Source organism: Sinocyclocheilus anshuiensis, unplaced genomic scaffold (assembly GCF_001515605.1).
Source record: "Sinocyclocheilus anshuiensis isolate Anshui unplaced genomic scaffold, SAMN03320099.WGS_v1.1 scaffold861, whole genome shotgun sequence".
Lineage (NCBI taxonomy): Eukaryota > Metazoa > Chordata > Actinopteri > Cypriniformes > Cyprinidae > Sinocyclocheilus > Sinocyclocheilus anshuiensis.
In genome coordinates this window covers 1,027,706-1,053,329 of record NW_015554217.1, presented here as the reverse complement: position 1 = coordinate 1,053,329, position 25,624 = coordinate 1,027,706, and the positions used below count along the sequence as shown (strand labels likewise).

The 25,624-nt window shown below is 36.7% G+C and overlaps 3 protein-coding genes across 3 annotated transcripts in view; 2 read left to right on the top strand and 1 right to left on the bottom strand.

Annotated features, from left to right (window-relative positions):
* The window catches only part of LOC107671100 (kinesin-like protein KIF11), an 11,085-nt gene extending 5,976 nt beyond the window's left edge, over positions 1-5,109 (top strand). The window contains exons 16-24 of the mRNA XM_016463947.1: positions 485-539; positions 806-931; positions 1,023-1,181; positions 1,501-1,640; positions 1,715-1,994; positions 3,696-3,918; positions 4,040-4,206; positions 4,348-4,458; positions 4,833-5,109. Of these exons, the coding sequence (XP_016319433.1) occupies positions 485-539; positions 806-931; positions 1,023-1,181; positions 1,501-1,640; positions 1,715-1,994; positions 3,696-3,918; positions 4,040-4,206; positions 4,348-4,458; positions 4,833-4,943 (1,372 nt within the window). The 3' untranslated portion in view covers positions 4,944-5,109. The remainder of the gene's footprint in view (positions 1-484; positions 540-805; positions 932-1,022; positions 1,182-1,500; positions 1,641-1,714; positions 1,995-3,695; positions 3,919-4,039; positions 4,207-4,347; positions 4,459-4,832) is intronic.
* Positions 5,110-6,080: 971 nt separating this feature from the next.
* slc22a15 (solute carrier family 22 member 15) lies at positions 6,081-11,971 on the top strand. Its single transcript, XM_016464001.1, has 12 exons — positions 6,081-6,272; positions 7,223-7,366; positions 7,560-7,692; positions 8,237-8,401; positions 8,487-8,616; positions 9,075-9,296; positions 9,430-9,570; positions 9,655-9,737; positions 10,490-10,598; positions 10,848-10,920; positions 11,064-11,222; positions 11,582-11,971. The coding sequence occupies exons 1-12, from the start codon at positions 6,189-6,191 to the stop codon at positions 11,636-11,638; spliced, it is 1,500 nt and encodes a 499-aa protein (XP_016319487.1). The 5' UTR covers positions 6,081-6,188; the 3' UTR covers positions 11,639-11,971.
* Positions 11,972-18,214: 6,243 nt separating this feature from the next.
* On the bottom strand, positions 18,215-25,308 carry LOC107671105 (cytochrome P450 26B1-like). The gene is made up of 7 exons (XM_016463952.1): positions 25,243-25,308; positions 24,154-24,520; positions 22,515-22,730; positions 21,991-22,266; positions 21,667-21,822; positions 20,191-20,616; positions 18,215-19,532 (listed from the first exon to the last, which is right to left on the bottom strand). The coding sequence occupies exons 2-7, from the start codon at positions 24,355-24,357 to the stop codon at positions 19,155-19,157; spliced, it is 1,656 nt and encodes a 551-aa protein (XP_016319438.1). The 5' UTR covers positions 24,358-24,520; positions 25,243-25,308; the 3' UTR covers positions 18,215-19,154.
* Positions 25,309-25,624: the final 316 nt, after the last annotated feature.

Here is a 25,624-nt window from a genome sequence, read left to right as displayed (position 1 = left end):
GTATGTTTTAGCCGTGATTCCCATTCACCTCCATTATAAGACTGACAGACTGCAAAGGTTTGTGTTAAAAATCTTCGTTTGTGTTCTACTGAAGAAACAAAGTCACCTACATCTTGGATGCCCTGGGGGTAAGCAGATAAACATCAAATTTTCATTTTTGGGTGAACTATCCCTTTAAGGGTTTTAGATATTAGTAGAGGTTCTCAATCTTTTTGAGTCCAAGGCCCTCCATTATTTACAAAAATAATCAAAGGCCCCATAGACTTCAAAACTATGGTCACTCCTAGTTTTTGTAAATTAAAAAAAAAAAAAACTAAAATGATTTAAGTAATTGAATTTCTGGATTTCAGATGTTTTAAAATTTAAATGCATGTTCTTCAGGGATTTTTTTTTTCTGCCAGCTACAAAAAATTAGCTTGACAGTATATTAATTGTAAAAATGCATATAGAGACAGAATTTTACTAACTTTACATAACTTCCAAGTCTGGAAATCATTTTTAAAATAAAGCAACCTCATTTACCCAAGTTTTCCCAGACTGTTGGATTTCTAGTTTTAGGTTATTTTAAATCATGTTAAGTTATTTTGAGGCCTGCTTGGAAGTTTCCTGAGGCCCCCTGGTTGAGAACTACTGGGAAGGTGTTTATTTAATTGTGGATGTCTATTTTTACCTATTTACCTTTGCCATCTATTGTTGTTGTGATGCCTACATTTCTTTGTAAGTGGTTTATTTTTTAGCATTGTATAGAATTTTAATATTGCCCATTCATAACATTGATTGGTTTTTTTTTGTTTTTTTTCCCTAGGATGAACACAAACAGCATTTAGAGGAGGTTTTGGTTGCCCAGGCGGTGCCAGGTATCAGATCTATCATGGCCGTGAATGACAATCTGAAGCAAACCCTTTACAGATACAACACTTTGGCTGAGCAGGTATGTTTCAGAAGAATTTACATGTTCCTATGCCAGTTTGATTATTATAGAGATTATTTTGTAATCAGTCAAATTAAAATGTCTCTTACAGATGCAGGGTCTAAAAGCAGAGATGATGTCATTTTTTGACTCTTATGTTGAATCGTTGGCCAGCATGCGAGAGTGCTCTGTGCAGGGCTTCAGCACTCTGCGTGCCGAGCACGACAAGCTCAAGCAACAGATTAGCCAAGCCGGAAACAGACATCAGGCGGTAAGTCTACTCCCACTGACAGTTTCTTGAAGAGGAGGATTGAGTTTAACCCAAGTGATCACATTTCTTTTAAACTGATTGGCTCAGATGTTCACAAGCTTTGTGGGTGCTGTAAATGTCACCAATTGGCCACAGGGAGGCTGTTTCTGTACATGCTGAAATGCTCAGCAGGCTTCAGTGTTTAAACTGGGTTATAAACAGTCACTTTTCAAACTAGACCAAGAAAAACCCTTTTAAACTTGAGAGAACTTGAAGGAACCTTATAATGAGAACATTTGGTCACATTGCTTGTCTAAATAATTTTTTGACCTTTCTACAGCGTGTGGCCGAGCTGGTTCAGTGTTTGCAGAACCAAATGAATCTCTTGGCAGTGGACACTCAGACTGACTTTGAGGGTCTTGCACAGACAACATCTGCCCAGATTGTTCCACTAGAAACGCTACAGAGCTCCATACAGAGGTGAGAGGACATTCCCAACATATACCTTCAAGTCTCCTGTAACAAAACCCTAATAAATCACATCTTCATTGTAGTAAATGCACTGTGGCTGAGGAGCACACTGTGTCTGTCCGTGCTCGGCTGGGTTCCTCCGTGTATGAAGTGATAACAGAGATGAATGGGGTGACGGAAGAGGGAGAGAGGGCACTGGAGGAGTGTGCTGGTTACTGCAGACACCTGCAGACATCACTGGACTCGTTGGCTGAGTCGGGACTCAAGTGGTGTCATGAAGCCAGAGGCTCAACTGAGAATAAAGCCCAGGAACAGCTCAAACTCATCAGGGAGACAGACACAGCTGTACAAGACCTTCTAAAGGTTAGTTTGGGCCTGTCCCAATTATACCCACATCTGCGGTCTTTGCACTTGACCACTTGTCTTATTCACATGGCATATTTCATGTATTTGACCAGAAGTGTTCAAGTGAGTATAAAGACCTCAAGTGTGTGTAGAACTTAATTTACCTGATGGGACACACCTAGGGGCCGTTTATTTGTTTATTTTTTTGCTTTGGGAAACAACACAAACGCTTTTCTCTTTTTTTTTTCTTTTTTTTTTCAAGTTTTTAAAGTAGAACTTTTTGATTTGAGCGGCAAGTTTTTAGAACACCATGTCATGAACAAGACACTGCAAGCAAAAGTCGAAAGCATAACGGTCAAAGATGTTTGTCTTGTGCATGTTTATATAGAAAGGCCATGGAAAAATAGCGCAGTGGAATGGGAAATTAATTATGCAATGTCTAATTAATTTAAAGGGTTAGTTTGCCCAAAAATGAAAATTAGCCCATAAATGACTTAAAGGGTTAGTTCACCCAAAAATGAAAATTAGTCCATAAATGACTCAAGTCATCCTAGGTGTATATGACTTTCTTCTTTCAGACGAATCCAGTCGGAGTTATATTTAAAAATTGTCTTTGATCTTTCAAGTTTCATGGCACTCAGCGGGTGTTGCATGCATCAGTCCAAAAGCTCTTAATTAAAATGCGCCCATCCATAAAAAAAAAAAAGTGTCTCACACGGCTCCGGGGGGTGAACAAAGGCCTTCTGTAGTGAATCGATGCGTTTTTGTAAGAAAAATATCCATATTCACAACGTAATAATCACTTTAATGTAGCTTGCGCTCACTGTTGTACACTGGAAGCAGTTCCGGGCGGATGACGTATGGAGGTCGGCTTTGTGCATGCGGCGCTCAGAAGTGATGCACGTGGAAGCGCAGGGGAGAGATCAAAACAAAACAACGGTCACTAATTAGAAGTACAAAACGAGGATTTGTAAAGAAGAATGTCGGAGGATTTCGATATAAGCCAAGAGGAGACTGGTTTTCCTTTGCTAAAGTAAGGAAACTTTGCTTCCTTTGCTCCTTTTAACAAACGTTGGTTTTCACGAGACTCACCAGCGCATGCGCAGCACTGACCTCATACGTCATCTGCCAGGAACTGCTTCCAGTGTACAACAGTGAGCGCAAGCTACATTAAAGTGATTATTACGTTTTGAATATGGATACTTTTCTTACAAAAACGCATCGATTCACTACAGAAGGCCTTTGTTCACCCCCCGGAGACGTGTGTGTTGTTTTTTTTGTTTTTTGTTTTTATGGATGGGCGCATTTTAATGAAGTGCTTTTGGACTGATGCATGCAACACCCGCTGAGTGCCATGACACCGCTTGAAAGATCAAAGACAATTTTTAATATAACTCCGACTGGATTTGTCTGTAAGAAGGAAGTCCTATACACCTAGGATGACTTGAGGGTGAGTAATTTATGGGCTAATTTTCATTTTTGGGTGAACTAACCCTTTAACCTACGCTTAAGTTTTTCTCAGCATCTTTCAATTTTGGGACATGTGAGTTCCAGTATTTGATGGAATATGCTTACTCAATGGTGTGCATTTAGTGTGTGTTATTGGGACAGGACCTTTGTGTCTGAACCTCTTGAATGGAGAGAGTTAAATAAGAATCTATGACGTAAGGACGTCTTTTTTGCCTGTGCTAAATTTTTATTTTACTCGTGTGCATACAGTCTGTAGAAGAAAAGGGCGAGAAAGCCATTAAGGACTGTGAAGGCCGTTTGAGTCACATGCAGCAGGAAGTAGAAGGAATCCTGCGTCGTGTGGAATTGCAGACCGACAAAGATTATGCTGCCTTGCAAGAACACAAAGAGATCCTTTTCTCCATCAACACTCAAGCACTGGACACAGTACACCACTTCATCAGCTCAGAGCTGCGGCAAGATTTACCTACAGGTGTGAGAGAAGCTATGTGGGGAAATATTCAAAATATGGCATTATGAATATAGACGTGGCTCAAATGCAAGTAATCTGTCCATGTGTACTGGGCACTGATGTGACATGTGAATCTTTGCAGGAACGACTCCTCAGCGTAAAGAGTATGTGTATCCACATGTGCTGAACAAGCCTAGGAGTCGAGAGGAGCTGGAAGATGAGTTCAGAGCTCAGCAGGAGCAGTTTCAGTGTGCACTGAGCCAGTGTGAGACTGTCATAGAGGCAGAAGAGGAGAAACCTCTCGACCAGGTATTACAATCATAAGTTTTGACCATCCATATTCTAAATCTCATCAGTAGAAACTGTTTTCTTTTCAAATTTATTAAGACTTATTTGAAGATGTAGTAGATGCTTTTGTTTGGACTGGTGTAACTTCGATTCTGTTTTTAGGACTCTCTGGAGGATGAAGGCAGTGTTTCTAGTGATGGAAACATCACTGAACAGTCATGCTTTGATGAGAACCTGATGTGTTATGAAAACGGAAGGGTTCCGTTTTTCAAGGTGAGACATTTTGGACCCATTTAATGTCATGCATAGGCTTAAGGTGTGGTCACATTAGCGAAATTTTGTGGGCAAAAAAGGTCCATTGCATATTTTCAGTAGTGTAGTAATGTGTGAAGCACACCTCACACAGATGTCCCTTGAACCAAGCAGCTTTCTGTTGGTCAATGTGAAAAACACTAAACCCATTGCAAATTATTTGTGGGGAAATCTTTCGCCCTGAAGCAAAATTTCCAATCATGAATTCCTATTGATATGACTTGTTTTTGTCTGAAAATACGCTGTACAATGGTAGATCTAGCTACACGTTCATAGCGTTGGCCACAAAAAATCAATTGGTTTTTTTTTTTTTTTTTTTTTTTTTGTCTAACCAGAAGAAAAGCAAGAAGGAAAATGGCAATAAATCACTGAACCATTCAAAGATGGAGAACGAGAGCATGTGTACGCCACCACGTTCTAAACTACCTCTCAGGTGTCAGAATTAACAAATTATGTTTGGTTTTTTACTCTCTCCTTGTATGTCTTAAAGAGCATTGTTTTAACCGTCTGTGTATGTCTTTTTGAATATGATTTGTCTATGTTTTTAACTTTCATATATCCGTTTCTTCACAGTTTAGTAATAAATGTTGTAACTTCAGAGTGATTTCTTACGGTTACCTTTTCTGTTAGTTTCACTAGAGTTGAGAGCTTTTTTGTTGTTGTTGTTGTTGTTGAACATTTGTATGTTTAATTAAAAATATTTTTTATTGGTTCAAATATGGAGTGGATCATTTTCTTTTAGCTTTTAAAGTATTGTTCGGTATTGAAATGTTTGTATAAAGTTTATTTCTATTACATTTAGTTTGTTGACTGTAACATTGGTGCTCTTTGTAGATGTATGTTTTCCTCACATTTTTAGAGACAAGGTTCTTATTACAAGAAAAAATATTCGCGGGATTGCTGCATTTAATAAAGGAATTCAAATGTAAGAGTTGTTGTAACCTTATTTAGGCAAACTTTACATATTGAGTAAGATAAAGTTATCATCCAAAGTTTTGAAAATCGTTTGTTTAGAAAACATTAAATCCTATTGGTTATTTTAAATGTTGTTGTTTTTTTCTTCACATCTACAATTTGAGGGTTGATTCTTGTCACTCAATTTGTGCAGAAATGAGCTTTTCATATTTTTATTTACTTGCACTAAAACAGGCCTATCTGAGCTATGTAAATTTGTATTTTGTTTCTCCGAATACGTTTATATGGAACTTTCTACCTTTTCGATCTTGACAATAATTTCCACCTGAATAGTGACTGGTAGTCTATAATAATAACCACTGATTTGAAAATACAAAGAATAGTTACTTTTAAACCCTTAATTTTAATCTAAATGAGATACAATTAAAAATAACATGCTAAGCGTTAATTTCTGAAGTCCAATCAGAACCTAGGTCTGTACCACGTGTTTAGATGTCACAGTCTCGTCCAATCAGAACCACTATGTATCACGTGGTTTCATTCCACGTCTGCGAAGGGAAGCCAGATCAAACAGCAGAGAATCTGAAACCTCTGCTGTTAACAACCCCATTATTAAAAATGTGAATATCCACTCGTTGGCATGCAGTCGGATGATTTGACACGAAGGGAAGCCAGATCAAACAGCAGAGAATCTGAAACCTCTGCTGTTAACAAACCCATTATTAAAAATGTGAATATCCACTCGTTGGCATGCAGTCGGATGATTTGACCCTGGAATGGATTTAGAGGAGGCTTACCAGGTGGTTGGAGAATTCGGTAGACACCAGAAGCGGATGGTCACCATCCTGGTTCTCCTACAGGTAACTGATGATAGACGCAAATCCATAAACACCGGACAGACATGTGTTTGTGGTGGTAAATTCCTTTTATTTTTCTGATCACACAAGCCAGTAATCATGCAAAATGTATATTTGATGGATCAAACCTTTGAAACCATGCCACATTTGCATCTCATCCCCAGGCAATGGGATGTCTTTGCTTTAATTTGACCTAATTTCAGTGAATCATTTACTTTTAAATGTATTTACTTATTATAAATAGTTTGGGATTTCCATGTTAAGACCCTGGAATCTGATGAAGTCTCGTCCAGGAATGGCATTACTTTGTTGGCTCTAAAAACTGAACATGTTTGTGCATCAAGTAATATTTTGGATTATTTTTCAGAGGTGCATCTCCTGCTTCTTTTATTTCCTTTCAAACTTTCATTTCAAAATGTGTGTTTTTCCTTGCCTATTATTCAATATGAGACAAGAAAAAAAGTAAAATAGTTATATTTAAAAATATATATAAAAAAAAACAACTATAAAACTCACCAAAGCCCTTTGTAATGTTGTTTATCTCATAGCAGGTGAATGTGAAATGATTATATTTTGTGGTAAAAAGGGATACATTTAACATTATAAAAGTAGTAGTCTGTTTTTTTTCTAAATTGTCCTCTTCTACCACATTGGTAGGATATAGTAATAAGGTTTCTTTCAAAGATGCACATTTATATTTCTGTTTTTCTCAAGTTTAATATATTTGAAATAAATGAGTTATAGCTATAATGTAATGTCATAGTTTTAATTGAAAATAAACAGAAAATGACATGAAACGAACATTCTAGTGGTCATCTCTACCATATAACAGTTTTAATTTGCACTGATTTGAGATCAGTTTGGATATTGTTCATTTACTGGTAGTAAACTGGTTGTATTTACTGGGCCTAGATCATTGAAAGTAACCTGAAATATTTGTCTTGTTTTTACAGATTTACATGGCATGTCAGTCCATGCTCATAATTTTAGTGGGTGCTGTGCCAGAATATAACATAGAACCTGTTACTGGAAGTCCGGATGATGATATAACACAAAGTGTGAAATTCACAGAGGATGTCAGCTCAATCGTGACCGAGGTAAGGGCCTGTCATCAATTCAGCACGTTAAACAAATTTGTCTTAAACTTTGCTCTTCTTTTCAAATACAAATCTAACCTATACTTGACATCAAATTAGGAAGTCTTTTAATCTTAATATTTGGTCAGGACAGCAGGTATATGCATCCATATTTGAACAGTTTGATATTCCTTCTTCTGGTCTTTTCTTGTAGTGGTACCTGATTAAGCATCAAGCCTACAAAGTGAACTTGGCTGGGTCCCTGTTCTTTGCAGGTGTGCTGATCGGAAATGTCCTGTTTGGACCACTCTCTGATAAGATCGGCAGGAAGCCGGTTTTCCTCACTGGTAGGATGGAGCTGAACTGGTTTCTGTTCTTTGTAATAATCTATAATATACAGTTTCACATTATTACAGTGCTTGCAAGGCATCAAGCATTCTGCTTAGGGCTGTACTAAACCTAGAACCCTAATTCTGCATGTATGTGTATTTATATATACATAATAAATATACACAGTACACACACATACTATGTAAACAAAAACTTTTATTTTGGATGCGAATGATCGTTGCCCAGCACTACTTAAAAATTTAAATTACTTGAATTTAAGTAATATAGGATTACAATTGGAAAATGTTTCAGTTGATATAATGTTTCATAATGAGGGATTACATCATTCTATTTGCGTACTGAATTGTGATTGGTCTTTTCTTTTTTGCATCTATTTAATCATCTATAACTGCTTTACTTTGCAAAGATGTCATGTGCTGATTTTCATACACAACCAACTAAAAACCAAAAGCAAAGAAACAAACATAAGGCCTAAACGTTCCTAAAACAACAGTTTAACATGTTGTTAAAGTGACCTCTATTAAAACTGTTCTCTCTCAGGTCTGTTTTTTGAGGTCTTGTTTGGGTATGGAACAGCGTTAGCACCCAGTTATGAGATATTTGCTGTGTCTCGGCTGCTGGTGGGGATGATGAATGGAGGAATGGCATTGGTCTGCTTTGTTCTCACTCAGGAATATGTGGGAAAGTGCTACTGGGCTATGACAGGTGCACATTAATTAATATTTAAATCAGTTTTGTAGGTTACTTTCGCTGTAGTCATATAAATCTAATACGATTGTTTGTGTTCCAGGGACCTTGACTAATATGACCTTTGCAGTGGGCATCACTCTGTTTGCCGCATTGGGTTATTATGTTCGGCCATGGCGGAACCTAGCAACTGTAGCCAACTGTCCTGGACTTTTGCTCTTCCTGTTCTGTGTGTAAGTGAGCGGTGCGGTCAGCTAGCTACCTCCTGTTAAACTATAGCACTGTGACTTCATTAAAAGCCACCAGGAAGATACTGGCCCAGTTGATTTGTTTACTGTGAAAGGGTGCTTTGTAAAGCTGCACTTGGTGTTGCTCTTAGGACACTTTAAGCATTGAGCAAAAACATACATTTTTAAAAGAGTTTTTTTTGTGTATTCTGGTAAAGGAATGTACTAATGTAGTTAAATTCCATGGTAATTCCATGTCGATAAATAGGGGCAAAAGAGCAAAAAAAAATTAGCTCAACCTCCAGGAAAAATATTGAGCCTGTATCATAATTAAAATACTCCTTAAAATAAATAATTAAAATAATAAAATTCCCCCGTCAAAAAGTTCCAGTCATATTGTAAAATGTCATAATGCCTCTTGAACGTGAAAAATGAGAATATGTCTGATAATATGTCTATGGCAGGACTTTGCCAGAGTCTCCACGCTGGCTTTATTCTCGGGGTCACACGGAGAAGGCTGAGGACATCCTGCAGGATTTTGCTGTGAGGAACGGGAAAGGCAGAATTCCAGTGAAGCTCCGGCGGACCGTCAGCACTAGCACTCCAGATGCAGCCAGTTCTGGGGTTTTCCAGCTGGTCACACATCCCATACTGCGCTGGAGGACTGTGGTGCTCATGTACGTGTGGTAGGTATATTTATTTTCCAAAGCTATATCTTAATTTCGCTCTTACAGCATGATGTCAAAGGTTTGTGCATTTTAATATACTCATTCTGTGTGTGCGTGCGTGCGTGCGTGTGTGCGTGCGTGTGTGTTGCAGGTATGCGTGTAGCCTTGTGTATTACGGGTTGACCCTCAGTGCCAGTGAAGTTAAAGGTAATCGTTACCTTAGCGTTGCCATGTATGGCCTGGTGGAACTCCCTGCGTATCCGCTCTGCATGTACTTCATTAACAAACAGTGGTAAATACACGATCACATCCACACGCTGCAGTATCACTCTCTCACATTATTAGCTGAGTGTGTTTGTTTGTTTTTTTCTTTTAGGGCAGGCCGGAGGAAGTCGATGTCCTATTTTCTTGCAATTGCAGGCATATCCTGTCTGCTCACAATGTTTGTACCTGTATCAGGTGATAATTATTCCAAGTAAATTGGGTTTTGATGCCGCTTGGTTTGACTTTTTGTTATCTATGCAATTAATTATTTCAGGAATGCTCTACGATACATTTGGGGACCACAAACAATTGGTCAAAAGTGAAATAATTAACATTATTCTTATGTCTTATGCTGCATTTATTTGATCAAAAATACAGTAAAAACAGTGATATTGTAAAAATATTATTACAATTTAAAATAACTTTTTTAATATTATGTTGTAAAATGTAATTTATTCCTGTGATTGCAAAGTTTAATTTTCAGCAGCCATTACTCCAGGCTTCAGTGTCGCATGATCCTCAGAAATCATTCTAATATGCTAATTTGGTGCTCAATTATTATATCAATCTACTCAAACTATTATTTAATAATGAATATTGTAATTATTATTATTGTGGAAACCATGACACATTTATTTGAAATAAAAATCTTTCGTAACAATATACATAAATGTCTTTACTGTCACTTTTGATCGGTTTAATTTGTCATTGCTGAATAAAAATATTAATTTTCTTCTTTTTTTATTTTAAATCTTACATACCCCAGACTTAGAATGGTAGTGTATAAAGGTTTCCACAAAAAAATATTAAGTAGCTTTTATCAACATTTATAAACAACAACAAAAAAAACAATTTCAAACATTTGACCATAGTGCATATATTCTCTATAAGCATACCTCGTGCAGTTATAATTTGGTTGTCTAAAGCCTGTTGTTTGCTTTCCTCAGGGTCCTTATTAAGTGCCACGTCGCTGGCTCTAGTGGGAAAACTGATGGTCAGTGCTGCATTTAATATTGTGTACGTGTATACATCAGAGCTCTACCCAACTGTGATCAGGTACAGTCAACGCTTTCGCTGCATGTGTGATATGACACATCTTTTGTGGTTTAGCTCTTTTGCATTTGTCATTTTCAGTAAAAATGTGTATTAAAATGTGTTCAATTGTATGTCCTTACAGAATAAAATTCTGTGTTTTAACTTCCAGCGCCCTATAGTTTAATCTATTATGTAATCAGTGTACAATCTGAAAGTCCCTCACTGTATGTGCTGGGTTAATTCTAATGTAAGTGTGTTTGTGTGTGTTAGGAATGCAGGGTTAGGTGTGTGTTCCATGTCCTGTAGAGTTGGGGGAATTCTGGCACCGTTCGTGCCAAGTATGGTAAGCAGCTATGCTGTCTGATTTGAGAAATGACATGTTTTTCCCCAAAATAATATTTTCTTGTGTGATTAATTAATTATTAATGTATTAATATATATTATTATTATATTGATTTATGTACTGATTTATTGGTAATTGTCCAGAAATCATTGCACACCTCCATGCCATTTATGGTGTTCTGTTTGAGTGGGATTTCCGCGGCCTGCCTGGGGCTCCTTCTGCCTGAGACACTTAATAAACCTGCTGCTGAGACACTTGATGAACTGTCCAGCCCCACCTACCAGCGAATCTTAGAGCCGCAGGTAAACATGAGCATGACAGAATTGTAATTTCACAAGATTATTAAAATGTCTAATAACTTAATGTCTGTCTGCATAACTTCCTAGAAAACTTAATTCTGGTTAGATGATCACGGCATTCTGCAGCCAAATATTTTTGTATATATTTTATGTCTCTTATATAACAGTCTCCTTACATTTACATTTACTGATATGCATTTGCAGCTGAAATCTATTTTTCATGGCTGTGTAATTATAAGTTAGATTCGAGTGATTACAAAAATAAGCCCTTAATTACTCTTGAGATTTTTTTTTGTTAATATTACCGTATAAGAATCCTAGTGAGACCTTTTCATTATAATAGATTGTCGTGTGTTTTATAGGTTTGCCTTTTGGAGGAAAAGCATTTAATTGACCACAACGGGACTTATAGTGACTGAGACAAAGACCTTGAGAACATTTTATTACACTTGTTTACATACATTCCTTGACCATGTTCAGAATGTTGTGCCATATACTAACTCACCGAAAGACTAAAGGTGCCTTCCAGAAGAAATCTGTCTGCTCAAAGGATCAATTCAACAGATTTAACTGTCAGGACTATTTTAAAAGAATGGAAAAGGGACCAGATTCTTATTCGTAAGCTCTTTTCTGATAATGTCTGACAATTATGATAACTAATTTCATGTGGTTACTGCCATTTATGAACAAATGTCTTGCTCTGTTGTTTTTAATGTGTTTTTTTTTTGTGATCTATGACATTATATTCATCAGTGTGTGTGTATATTAGCGGTCAATTAATAATCAATAATGGCTGAAAAATTCAGTGATGCTGAATCTTTCTTTTAGGTTGTTTTAAAGAAATATTTCACTCAAAAATTATAATTGTCATTTACTGTTTCAAATCTTTACTGACTATTTTTTTTGTCATTCTCATATGCTGGTATTTTTTCTCTGCAATACATGTAGATTTATTTTATTTTTTTTAGACTTCTAAGTTTGGTCATTTGGACACTAGATGTGAAATTCCATAACTATTATCAGTGGATAAATTAGATTTGGGATTCATACTTTTATTTATGGGATTTGTTTTTGTCTTGGTGTTTCACTGAAAAAAATATCAGCATGTTGGTTTGGACCAACGTGAGGGTGAATAATAGCAGAATTGTAATTTTGGGGTGAACTATTGTTTTAAGAGACCTTTTTTTTTACCATTATTTTTCTCCAAAGGGAGAAGTGAAGTGTTAAACACATACATATTTATGTACATTGCTAAACATGCATTTGTTTTTATTTTAAGAGTTAAGGGGAAAGCTTTTAAATAAATTCCTCATATGAATGTACATGTCCGTCTGTCACCAGTAGATGACACTGTGTTGAAGGCCACCTCCCCTGAACTGAGGTCACCTTTGAACTGTTCCAGTCCTAGTGGTGATGTCAGCGTTGACGCAGGTGAGCAGTGCTCAGGTAAACCACAGGATTCAGGAGCTGTGAGTTTCAAAGAAGCCGACACAAAACGTTCAACCACAAACCTGTTTTTTTTTGTTTTCCATCACTCTTTTCTTGCTGTAATCGCAGTCTGTGGCTCTGCATGTAGCTGACAGAACAGGTTGAGAGAGCAGGCATTAACTATAATAACTGTTTTCCAGTCTGTAAGTCTTCATCCAAAGTCTGGCGGGCGTTGTATCACCCTGCACAAAGAGATAAACCGCAGGTACAGAAGGTGTGGTCTCTTGAGTGCATCGTCTACCCTGTGTTCAACTTGTAATAAAAAACATTAATTTGTCTGTAATTATGAACACCTCCCGGAACGCGATTTCGACCGAGGGGGACCACCAACCCCCACAACTCCCCTGCCCCTCCGGAGGTCTGTGCATGCCACTGCATCACATTGATACACATGATAGTAGAATGTGTTGTAATTGCAGTTTCATGTTGAAAATCCTGTTCAATCCTTGTTTAATCGTTAGAAAAAGCTGCTTGCTTGACTGCTTTTTTTATTCAGTCGAACAATATGACCTGAGACTGAACTCACAAGATAATTGCTGCAGGCCATACTGTACCGGTTCTGTCTGTAAGCAAAAGAAACTGTGAATATAATGTCTTCAGAATAAAAGATGAAAATAACAGGAATAAACATCTGGTACTATGCTTACTAATCTAAACTCTTTGAAATGTTTGTGTTTTGTTTTGTTTTAATATAAATAAATATATAAATGTGTACATTTTAAAATACTTTTCTATCTATCTGCCTCCGTCTGTCTGTCTATCTAGGATAAAACAAACAAACAGAAATAAACATCTGGTAATGTGCTTACATATTCAAACTCTTTGAAATTATTAAATTTTTAATAGATACAATCAAATATTGCCTTTTATTATTATGCTATTTTACATATGTACATGTATTTCAAGACAAAATAACTATACATAAAGTTGATATATAAATTAGGCTATGTAAATGTAAAGTATATTGAAGAGTTGCAACAACATCAAAAACCTCAGGATGTACTTCAAGTAAATTATTAAAATAATTAAGAGATCAGATTTCCAACCTTGATCCTGGAGGACCGCCGTCCTGCCTGATTTATCTGTAACCCTAATTAACACCTGAACCTGGTAATCAAGGCCTCCAAGGCCACTAGAACCTTCCAGGCAGGTGTGCTGGAGAAAGTTGGATCAAAACTCCACAAGAAAGTGCCCCTCCAAGAGGACTGGACACGTCTATATTTAGATGGGATTTAACGGACAAAAAAGGTTGGGAACTCCTGTTATGTGCTTTTTTTTTTTTTTTAGATGATCCAAGATGTGCCTTTTGCTTTCATGCAACATTTTTTTTTTTCCAGAGGAGTGATGATTCAGATGTTGAATGGTTGAATGGAAATATTATTTAGTAAAACATACAGATGCAAACACGTGACACAAAGTAAATACATGCAGTTAGCCAAGCTAGTCTGAATGACATTTGAAAAGATTCTTTATAATTATGTGACAGTATCACTAGTAACCATCAAGTCCGATGACAGATTTGTGAATTGAGATGCCACTGTACTGTATATAATACCATTCGATTTTAGCTCTAAAAAGTGCATTTACCCATGAAACTCCACCAAGTCCTCCCTGAATATTTGTAGACACTCAGTCGAGCTGAACCTATTCATTCATAAGCATTTTTGCTGCATCAAAAGCTTATGCAGATGTGCTGACAGTGGGTGTAGCATTATTATTGCGCTGATTCTTCTTTGTTAAAGCATGTCAATCACTGTGTTATTGAAGCCTGAAAACCCACCCAACTTCTGTATATGTGTCTGATGAATGACTTAAAAAATGCAGCACTGCCATTTGCTGTGATTCACCCAAAGGCTGTGGGGAGAATTTCTGTATAACTCAAATTCAGTCAACTCAGGTAAACAGCAAGTCCGGTCACAGTCAGCTGGATATTTTCCTCATGAATGAATGTTCCCCTTAAGGAAAGTACAGTAGGCAATGACATGTGCAGCTGAGGTGAAGATGATTATGTTCCAAAGCACAACAGGAAATAATGTGAACTATAGCCTGTCATATTTGAAGTTGCAGTATAAGCTGTAGAAGTCATGTCGAGGTGATATCCTCGTTCTTACGAAGGCTGAATTTGTCACCAGACACCGTTCCACTCTAATGGGATGCTTAGAGAGCGAGTTCAGAGTCACTGCATTTACATGGGACAGTCCTGCATCTCGTGCTTCTTCTTCCTAGCGTTACACCCGCGCAATGGCAGATTTCGCTTGACGGCACGCTCGTCTCCCTCTGGCTCGATCCAAGGCGTCTTCTGAAGCGACGTTCACGTGACGCATGTCTTCGGTAATCCGGTCCATCCATCTCTTCTTTGGTCGTCCGCGCGGCCTCCGGCCGTCAGTCTCGGTACCGAATTTCATCACCGACACCGTATCATCGAAGCCGCCCTTCCCGTCCTGCAGCTTGTGCTTATATTGAACAATGTAAATATATTTATATGAATATTTTAATAAAAATAAATGCATGCATGTATTTCACATATATACATTTAAAATATTATTTACAAATATTATGAAATATTAAATATTTTATTAAAATATATAACCCTCAAATAAAAGTTGATTTATAAATATATTTTATATTATCTATACTGATTTATAAGTGTATATTTTTATAAATACATAGAGTAGCCTATCTATCTATCTATCTATCTATCTATCTATCTATCTATCTATCTATCGGTATGTCTGTCTGTCTGTCTATCTATCTTACTGTTTTTTAAATGTATATTTTTTTATAAATATGCCTACATTATTATCTATAGGCCTATTCATTTTTAAATTTATTTTCATAAATACATACAGTATTGTCTATCTTTATTATTGATTTTTAAATGTATATTTTATAAATACAGTATATTGATTTATAATTTCTAAATATTTATAAATGTTTAATGTTTTATAAATATGAAGTTTTTATCTATCTGTCTGTCTGCCTGCCTGCCTATCTATCTATCTATCTATCTATCTATCTATCTATCTATCTGTCTATCTATCTATCTCTCTGCCTGCCTGTCTGTCTGTCTGTATTGTTTTATAATTTATAAATGTATAATGCATCTGTCTGTCTGTCTGTCTAGTTTATTTATTTATAAAATAATACATACACTGAACAATTAAGGATGTGCCTTTGCCCTTGTTTTGTGAACTCTGACTACAGAGGAGTGGTGTGTGTGTGTGCATGTGTTTGGGTCAGGAAGCATTTGTGCTGTGGGGTAATTACAGCGTAGACACCAGCTGCTGCTTCTGCATTCCAACACACACTGATACTGCCACCAGAGGTCATGACACATCACACACAGCTTCCACCGTGACTGATCCCTTACAAACGCTAAACATGTTACCTGTGGCTGATGACGTTCATGCTTGAATGGGTTTATTTAGCTCAAAGACCTTTCAGAATATTGATTTTGACATTTAACTCTTCACCAGTCCATATTTAGAGTAGGTTAGTTAGGATGGCTGACTTTTGTAGTGTGTTTAAGTCATCGGCACTTACAAATCATGCTGTTTATCCCACTGGGAGTCAGATGATTGAAGGTGTGACATTATGTATACACACATACACAAAAAGTAATCCGGTTCAGAAGTTCAGCTGAACTATGATCCTGCCTCAAGGGCATGACGGAACAATAAAGAGGGAAATAGGAGGATACCGTATAGATTTCAAAGGAAATTTGATTGTTAGATCAAACAAGCTGAAAGGGAAAGAAAGACGACTGTTAGCATCGACTTCTTCAGCAGAGCAGAAACAAATTTCATTTTTGTTTTACTAATTTATTTGACTTTGTACATACATTTGTATATATTGCCCTTTTTCCCCTTTATTTTTATAAGATCAAGGTCAAAGGTCAAGATCACAATAGAGTCACAAGTCACATGATTCCTTTAGGATTTCATGACAATTACTTCCTGCATCTTTTTCCATCTGTTTCTTCTTAACTATAACCTTTCTTCATCCTACCTCTCTCGCCACTCTCATCCTCTCAAATATATCTTGCAGCCTTGACACTGAAGCACACTGTATGTTCTCCATCTGGTATGTCTGTGTGCCCTTCGGCTGCTAGTCTTAAGTGTGTGTGTGTGTGTGTGTGTGTGTGTGTGTGTGTGTGTGTGTCAGTCCATGACAGATTATTTTGTCAGTTTTGTGTCCATACATGTGTGTAAGCTGCTTCCTCATTTGCTCAGTGACCTAAAAATCTTTCAAACCGTTTGTATTGATAAGAGAGGCTGCATGTCTACTGCTGGTCGATTCAGGCACAGCTCTGCTTTATTTAAACACTACGGTCTTTTTCTTCACAGTCTAGAGTAGTTTCGTGTTAAACATCTTAATGCTTGTTGAGACAAAATGAAACCTTTACTCATTAGAAATTGCAGTAACGTAGCCAGATATGTTTTATAAACCCCAATGTATGAAATATAGAAGCCTCTTATTCTAATCAAGGCTCCATTAAAAACACAGTAATATATATATATATATATATTACTATATATATTACTGTGGTACAGGGATCCTGCCCTGACAGCCTTGTCTGTCTTGTCTTTGTTCAATGTTTCTTTGTTTATCTTGTGCCTGAACACGGTTGTGTTTTTGTTTTTGTTGGCCATGTGCTCCTCTTGTCCCGCCGCGTCAATTTCAATAGCCACACCCCCTTGTTTAGTCCTTGTTTGTCCGATTGTGTTCAGCTGATCCTCGTGTGCCCTAACCCTTTATAGGGTGCTCATTTCCCTCTCGTCGTGGCTGGTTCGTTGTCTCCTATGTCGTCCGTGTATGCTTTACCTTTGTCTATCTGCATCATCTTGATTGCCATCTTTGTCTTCAGTGCCTCCGTTTGTCGTCAGTGTTCTCATTACCTCTGTCTACAGTACCTTCGTGTGTCTCCATTTCCTTTGTCGTCATTATCGTTGTCAGCATTTCTCTCCTTGTCTCCTCTTTGGTTGTGTGTGTGAATTCTCCGTGCTGTTGCCGTTAGTCTTGTTCGAGTGGGTTTGTCAGTCGACTTCGGTTTGTCCAGTTTCCCTCTCGTTGGTCCTAGTTTCCTTGTCTCTGTGTCTTGTCTATAGTCTAGTACAGTCCTAGTGGTTTCATCCTTTTATTGTTAGTCCTGAACTTTTTCGATTTTTTTTTCCCTTTTTATTTTGTTATCCTTGTGTCGTGAGAAGTTCCAGTTGTATTTCTAGGATTTGTTTTATTATGTTATTTTTCTTTCAGTTTCAGCAAGGTCGCTATCTTGTTTCTATTTTAGATTTTGGTTTATAGTTCCTGACCCTTTCAAATTTGCACTGTTATACAAGCTGTACACTCACTACTTTACATTGTAGCAAAGTGTCATTTCTTCAGTGTTGTCACATGAAAAGATATAATAAAATATTTACAAAAATGTGAGGGGTGTACTCACTTCTTTGAGATACTGTATATATGTAACTTACTGACCCCAAACACAATGTTCACGCTCAACAATGTGCAAATAAAAACATCAAATCTCTTTATTGAACAGAGACATCTTAAACACTATATACCAGAGCTCCAAATGCACATTTCAGAATAGATACCATAAAAGATACCAATTAACATGAGCACTACTCCACAAGACAAACATGAGCACGGTAACTACAAGTATTACAAGTATTGACACAACATGTATACACATATACTCCTAATTTGGAGAAAAAGTGCTGCTTGTTTTCTCCTTCCCTGTATTTAAACTGATCCCCCAGTTGACAGCGCAAAGATCATTTTTCACAGCTTACATTCATGATAAACACAAATAACTATGCATTAGTCACCTATTTACATGGTTTAAAGCAATATGTAACTTCTGTAAGTACTAGAGTACAGAGCCGCAAGGACAGCACTTATAGATAACTAGTCACTTTAATAGTACAGTGGCCTAGAAATTAGAAAGTGGAGTAATATCATTTTTTATTTAGTGAGCCATTTCTATTTACTTGAGAAAAAATCTAAACAGAGCTTATTTGTGTTCCTACTTCATTTCATAAAACAAAAACAGTTTTTTTTTATATATCACATACAAGGCTGAGATGAAAGAATAAATGAATTTAAATGCATTTCTATTCTATTCTATTTTTTAGACGTGCACATGCACATCAAAATGGCTTGCTTATTCAAACCTAACAGGCTTTTACACAGGCTTAAGTAACTTTTTCATGCATTCTAGTGGATATTTATCCTTTTCACAAATTAACTTAAAACAAGATTTCAAGACTTTGCATTATCTAATGAATGAGTCAAGTTCATCATTTCATCCATTTCCAGATGTTTTGCTTTACATAAACATCAGAAAGGAAACTGCATGATTGTACATGATTCCCAAAAGCAATTTGATGTCTATGTGTTGGCGTTCTATGTTGTACAGTGTCTAAATTATTATTATTTTTTGGTCTATATATGCGTGGACTCCCTGCGGTTTCTCTCAACTCCGTGGGTTCTGTAGTTAAAAAACACGTGCAGTCCATTGACCGGATGCACGATTGGCACCGTCTGCATACTTGGATATGTTTCTGTTGCCAAAGTGCAATCCACTGTGGCGAGCAACTCCACTGTAAGAGTTTTCAGCACAATCAAAGCTAGCTCTCGACCGATGCACCTCCTCACACCGCCTCCGAAAGGGACGTAACTGAAGCGGTCAGTTTTGCTCTCGTTTCGATCCGCGCAGAACCGGTCCGGGTCGAAGAGCTCTGGGTTCTGATACACTTCTGCTGTCTCATGCATGTCACGGATGCTGTACATGATGCTCCAGCCCTTCGGGATCTGATAACCCTGCAGATGCATAATATAGGAATTATTTCATTAGAGCACATTGCCTTCTAGACCTTTCTGAGACTTCAAAATATAAAAAGTAAATATAAAAATAAAATTTGTCATCTTACATTTTTTTATACCATTTTTGTGCTCAGAGCACAAAAAACATTTTACAAGTTTTTTTGAATCCATGTTTTTTCATCAGTAACGTCTTATTATTATTACTATTATTATTCTTCACATTATATCATGATTTTTACATTTTATAATGAATTAAAAAAAAAAGTAATACAATTTTATAGTGAAATAATTGTAATGTTCCTAAAATAAAATTTGACTGAAAAAATAATTTAAATTTTTACATCATTTTAGTGTTAGATGCACATTATTATTATTATTATTTTGATTTATTATTATTTATTTATTTTTTACATTTTTTATCAATTTTTTTCATCAATTTTATATATAATATATATAATTATATATAATATATATATATATATGTAAGAATTGTAATTAATGTTTCTAATATACCGTACATAAAAAATGCTACTGAGAAAATCTAGCTATTAGCATGAACTAGCTTTTGCAGACAATTAATTCAATATCCAAAAATGGCATTTGCAGTTCTTATTTTGGCCAAATACAAAAACCAAACCAAAACAAAAACACTTACATTTAATTCATATGTTTGCAGAACTGTCCTGTATCCCCCAGACACCGGTGGGAGGAACCGAAGCACCTCTCTGACCACACAGTCCAGGTAAGAAAGTTGATTCAGTTTCTCCAAACTCAGGTATGGGACATGGGTCCGAGAGCAACGCCCCTCTTCCTTGTCCCCTGCTTCAAAACACATTGTTTTATTCATCGCTGATGTCCACTCACTGGTACTCTTCTCAGCAGCATCGCGTTCCTCACTGATGACGTTCCCATGGCAACAAGAGCGGCAGTATCCATGCACGTCATCGATCAACCCCTCGCTTTCCAGCTCTGCTCTGGTGCGCTCACTCACATCTGGAAGACGCAGCAGCTGCAGGATGAGGGATGTTGATGCGCTGCCAGTAGTGGAGTGAGCAGCAAAGATTAACTCTACTGCGGTTTCCTGAAATGCATTTTAATTTATTTAATTAGCAAACATGAATCCAAATGAAATCGAAAGGCAAAAATGAAATGCAATTAACAATTAGAATAGCAATTTATTTTGCATATATACACGGACAAGATTATTTTATTCGCTTATGTCAGAAACAGTGAATCTCTTTAAAAACTGGCTGTTGTTTTCACTTCATTGCATTGTTATAATTCATAAAAGTCGTACCCACCAACTGGCAACTGACACTGTTACATATACTCGCCAACGCTGATTTTTACTCGCATTTTTGTGCTTGACGAGTGTTAGTTTTGGGCCCTGTATGTATATATGTATGTATATATATATATATCTATTGTCCTCATTTGTAAGTCGCTTTGGATAAAAGCATCTGCTAAATGACTAAATGTAAATGTAAAATACACATACTCATACATTTTAGAAAAATTTACAAATTTGTCTCATGCTCACCAAGGATACATTTATTTGCTCAAAAATACAGTAAAAACAGTAATATAAATGTATATATAATAATGGTTATTATTATTATCAAAGCTGAAAACAATTTTTTGCTGCTTAATATTTTTGTGAAAAACTTGATACATTTTTCAGAATTCTCTGATGAATAGAAAGTTCAAAAGAACAGCATTTTTTTGTAATATAAATCTTTTGTAACATTATAAATGTCTTTACTGTCACTTTTGATCAGTTTAGTGCATCCTTGAAATAAGGTATTAATTTCTTAAAATTATTTTTTTATAATATTTACAATATTACTGTTTTGCTGTATTTTTGATCAAATAAATGCCGTTGAATTACTGAAATAAATGAACTTTTCCACGACATTCTAATTTATTGAGATGCACCTGTATGTGTATGTGTCTGTGGAAGTATGTATAAATAAATAAATGAATAAATAAATGTAATTGGATCAAAACATTGTCATGGCATCATCACCAGTGATGGAAGCAAAATATAATTCTACAAAATAAAATAATTAAAGCTAGGTAATAGTACAAAGATAGCACACAATAAATTTGGATTTGGCCTTCTAAGGTTTACCTGGAGTTCTTGCATTGTAAGCTCGTAGTCATCTTCCTTCGCACTGCTCAGCATATAGTCAAAAGCGTCACAATAATCACTGGTTTGCTGCTTTTTCAGTTTCTCCTCTATGATCTTTTCCATGGCAGAGTGCAGAATCTCACGGGCCCTGATTCCCTACAACAAAACAATAGATTATGTTCATGAATTAAAGTTCTCGAAAGTAGCCGAGATTTAGACATTCATCTAGTGACTTGGAAATGTACTTTATTTTGCTTGCTCAAGCTGTGAAACAATGTGACTTTTAGCCTGTGGAAGGAAGATCGGAACTAGACTCATTCTCACCTCACGCAGGCTGCTTATGGGGGTGTCAATAGGAAGAGAAAAGAGATTGTTCATGAGCTGTTCAAAGGTTTTGGAGAGAGAAGTGATTTGCTGCTCCTCCAGGTGCAGACCGAGCAGGACTCGCACTGCGATGCGGAAAGTGAGTGACTTGGCTGCGGTGTAAACATCCACAGACCCGGTCTCGGCGCACCACTTAGCAATTTCAGACTTGACGACATCTTGAAGGTGTGACAGATAGGCCTCCAGTGCTCCACGGCTAAACACTTTTGCAAGGATCTAGGAAGCGAATAGAAAACAAAATCGTATTGATCAAATGCTGAACTATTCATTGCAACATTAATGGCTGGAAATGAAATATTAATTTTTGTGAGCCTAAAGAAAACAGTAAGGCGTTCATCTTTACAGGGTTATTTATAGGAGAAATAAAGCAATTAATGGGTTAATATTTTCGATCAGATGCCTTTTTTTATTGAGACTTTCAAACAGCAAGTCTTTCAGAGTGCATGCATTTCAGATACACTTACTTTTCTTTTCCTCTTGTGCAGGTCACCAACTGAGTTTACCAGAGTGTTGGGCCCCAGGATGATGCGTGTGCTCTGGGGCCACTGCGTGCACACCAGCGTGTGTTCACCCAGCAGAATCTTTTCTGTACCAGTCACTCGGATGAGGGGTTTGCCCAAAAGGTGAGTTTTAAAAACATTTCCGTGTTTCTCGCGTCTGGAGATGTGAAAGCTGGATCCCTGTTACAACACAACAGAGTTTCATGTCAAATCTTTTATGCAATACCCCGGGTCCCCACTACTTTTGACCAATTCATTTCTAAGACTTTTCCAGTCATTTGTGACTATAAGTATTTTTAAAATTATTTATAGAGTTGACCATAACTACAAAAATTTATATAGGAAATTCCATACTATTTTATTAACTTCCCAGGCCTACATCTTGCAATTTTATTTATTTCTTCTGCAATGGATTGATCAGTTCTGCCGCTGTGCATGAAATCAAGGTGAAAACGTCTGTTTTAACCACAGTGAAAAATTACACCCTCATCAAGTTCACACATGCAGAGAATAATTCCCCTTGTGGATTTGTACATTAGGCCAGCAGAGGAGCTCATATGCCTCATATTTCTTTGAGAAAGCATTAAACATTGCTTAACACTAAAGGTAATGCAAAAAATATTAGCAAAATAACATAAAATGCAACATAGAACACTCTAATCTACAAAAATTATAACAGGAATAAAAAATTAACTTATATAAAATCTAAATACCGTTAAATGTGGTGGTTTGCTGTGGAAGTCGACTCTTTCCTCATAAATTAAATGGCGTTTAATAGGCTACTAGCATAATTTCATCCAGGGGGCTTCATGTGTTGTTTTCATAGCTACACTTCACAGTATTTTTAAAGAACTTACAGTAACCACAAAAGTGAGTCAGAGTGCGCTAAATCGGCTTTGCGTGCGGTGGTAACCATAGCGACACGTGCTTCTTTGCCGTCTGTATCATGCTGGTGCATTAATAAAAAAAAATAAAAAAATGAATGAACGAATTAGTTATGAATTAGTTAGGCTATATATTTAACAATGTAATATGTAGGCCTAAGAAAAAACTGTTAAAATCAGGTCTCGATTTATTTCGGCGGGGTCGTTGCGAAATAGCCTAAGTCTGTAATTTTATTTATTCATTAGGCTATTAAAGATCTAAACAATATATATAAGAAAATGTTATATAGGCCTATATTTTAAAATGCATTGTTTACATTTTGTTAAATGCGCTGGGGGCGCCAAAAACACTTCGCAAAACGAATGAGTAAATCAAATTACAGATTTAGCCTATTTCGCGACAACCCCGACGAAATAATTCGAGAACTGATTTTAACATTTTTTTTTCTAAGGCCTACTTATTACATTGTTAAATATATAGCCTAACTAATTCATAACTAGGCCTAATTCGTTCATTCATTTTTTTTTTTACTTCTGAAATATTTTAATAATATAAAATTACAATTTAGGCTATTATAGCTAGGCCTATTAGAACTCATGTTACTTTTATAATCGAGGGAACAAATAAGCCTATGAAATCCATGATCGATAAATCATAAATAAGAGCAAAAAGAATTGAGAGAAACAGAGTAGAATTGTATTTATATGACAAGTCTTACCTGGATAAGCCAGTGAAAAGTTTCTCCGACCAGCGGCCAGCCCATGGAGCCCTGCGGGAGAGGGAGTTTACACGTCCGATCCCGGGTGATGCTCCACCTGAACTCCCACAGCAGCCACGAAACCACAAGCAACAGCAGAGCCGGGAAGACAGCACCGGCAGCCGCCAGCAACGCGGACACGAGGCAGATATCGTGCCCGAACATCTCCACCGATGATCAAAGCCAAAAAAAAAAAAGAAAAGAAAAGAAAAGAGAAAGCAAAGAATCCACGTGCGTGTTGTTCCAGTGATGAGATCTTCTTCTTGATGGAGCGCCTCCAAAAGTTGTGTGACACGCAAGAAGATCCCTTTACGCGCTTACTGGAAATCTAGGCATGGAATAAGAATAGGACATTATACGGGTTTTACATGGGTTTTATGAAGAGAGGAGATCTACCGTGCTGGCAATCTCTCCAGTTTCCCAGAGAAGAAAAAGAAACTGACAACTATTCCAAACAGTTTTACAAGCTGCATGCGCTGGCATGTCTTTCATCCGAGTTTATCCACCTTTTCTTGGGGTGCAACCCCTGGAACAGCCTTGCTCTCACCCACTTCGACTGTAAATCAGACTCGAAACGAACTTGAGATTATGGGAAGTTTGGAAAGTAGCACACATTTGTGCTTAATACAGAACATCTCTCTTAAACACGCTTCCTAGTAAATAAAACGTATAAATTCTTTAAAAAAGTATAATATCATAGTATATAGCCTAGTACATGGTGTACATAAACATCAAACAACTTTTATTCTTTAGTTCTTTTATTCAGGTTTTATTCTCATTTGAAGAAATAGTGAAACATTAAGAGATTTAAATATCCGAAGAATCATGTATACAGTGAAAAATGACTCTTGATAAGTAGATGGTTATTTCTTAACCTAATAATCAATGAAGACACTTTATCGAATGGTGTAACAAATATCTATCTGTCAGATCTGTGGCTAAAACATGCAATCAGTAATCTGCAATCAGTAATCTAAAATAACATTATCTTAATAGCAGAGGTAATGGTGACCTAAGTAAAACAGAGACAGACAATGAGTGTGTACTCACCTCAACACGAGTGTAAAATCATACCGAAGATATCCAGTGAAACTTCCAGATTCTTTCTAATAGGTGAACTATGAGTCTTATGTGCATCTCGCGCGCTCTAGCTTTATAGGTATTGGCACGTTTATGATCCACCTTCACCAGTGACGTGTGAGCAGTTTTTTTTTCTCTAATAGTTGAACAGGTCTTGGATAGATCACAGGGGATGGGAAACGTTTGAGATCGTAGATTCCACAGAGGGAATCAGAAAGAGAGAGAGAGAGAGAGAGAGAGAGAGAGAGAGAGAGATTGTAGGGGTTTTACTTATTGGTTACCTATTTCCTCATTAGAATTCCATTCGATCCACTTGTCATCATTTTCATGCACTGCATTTTAGGCAAGCATT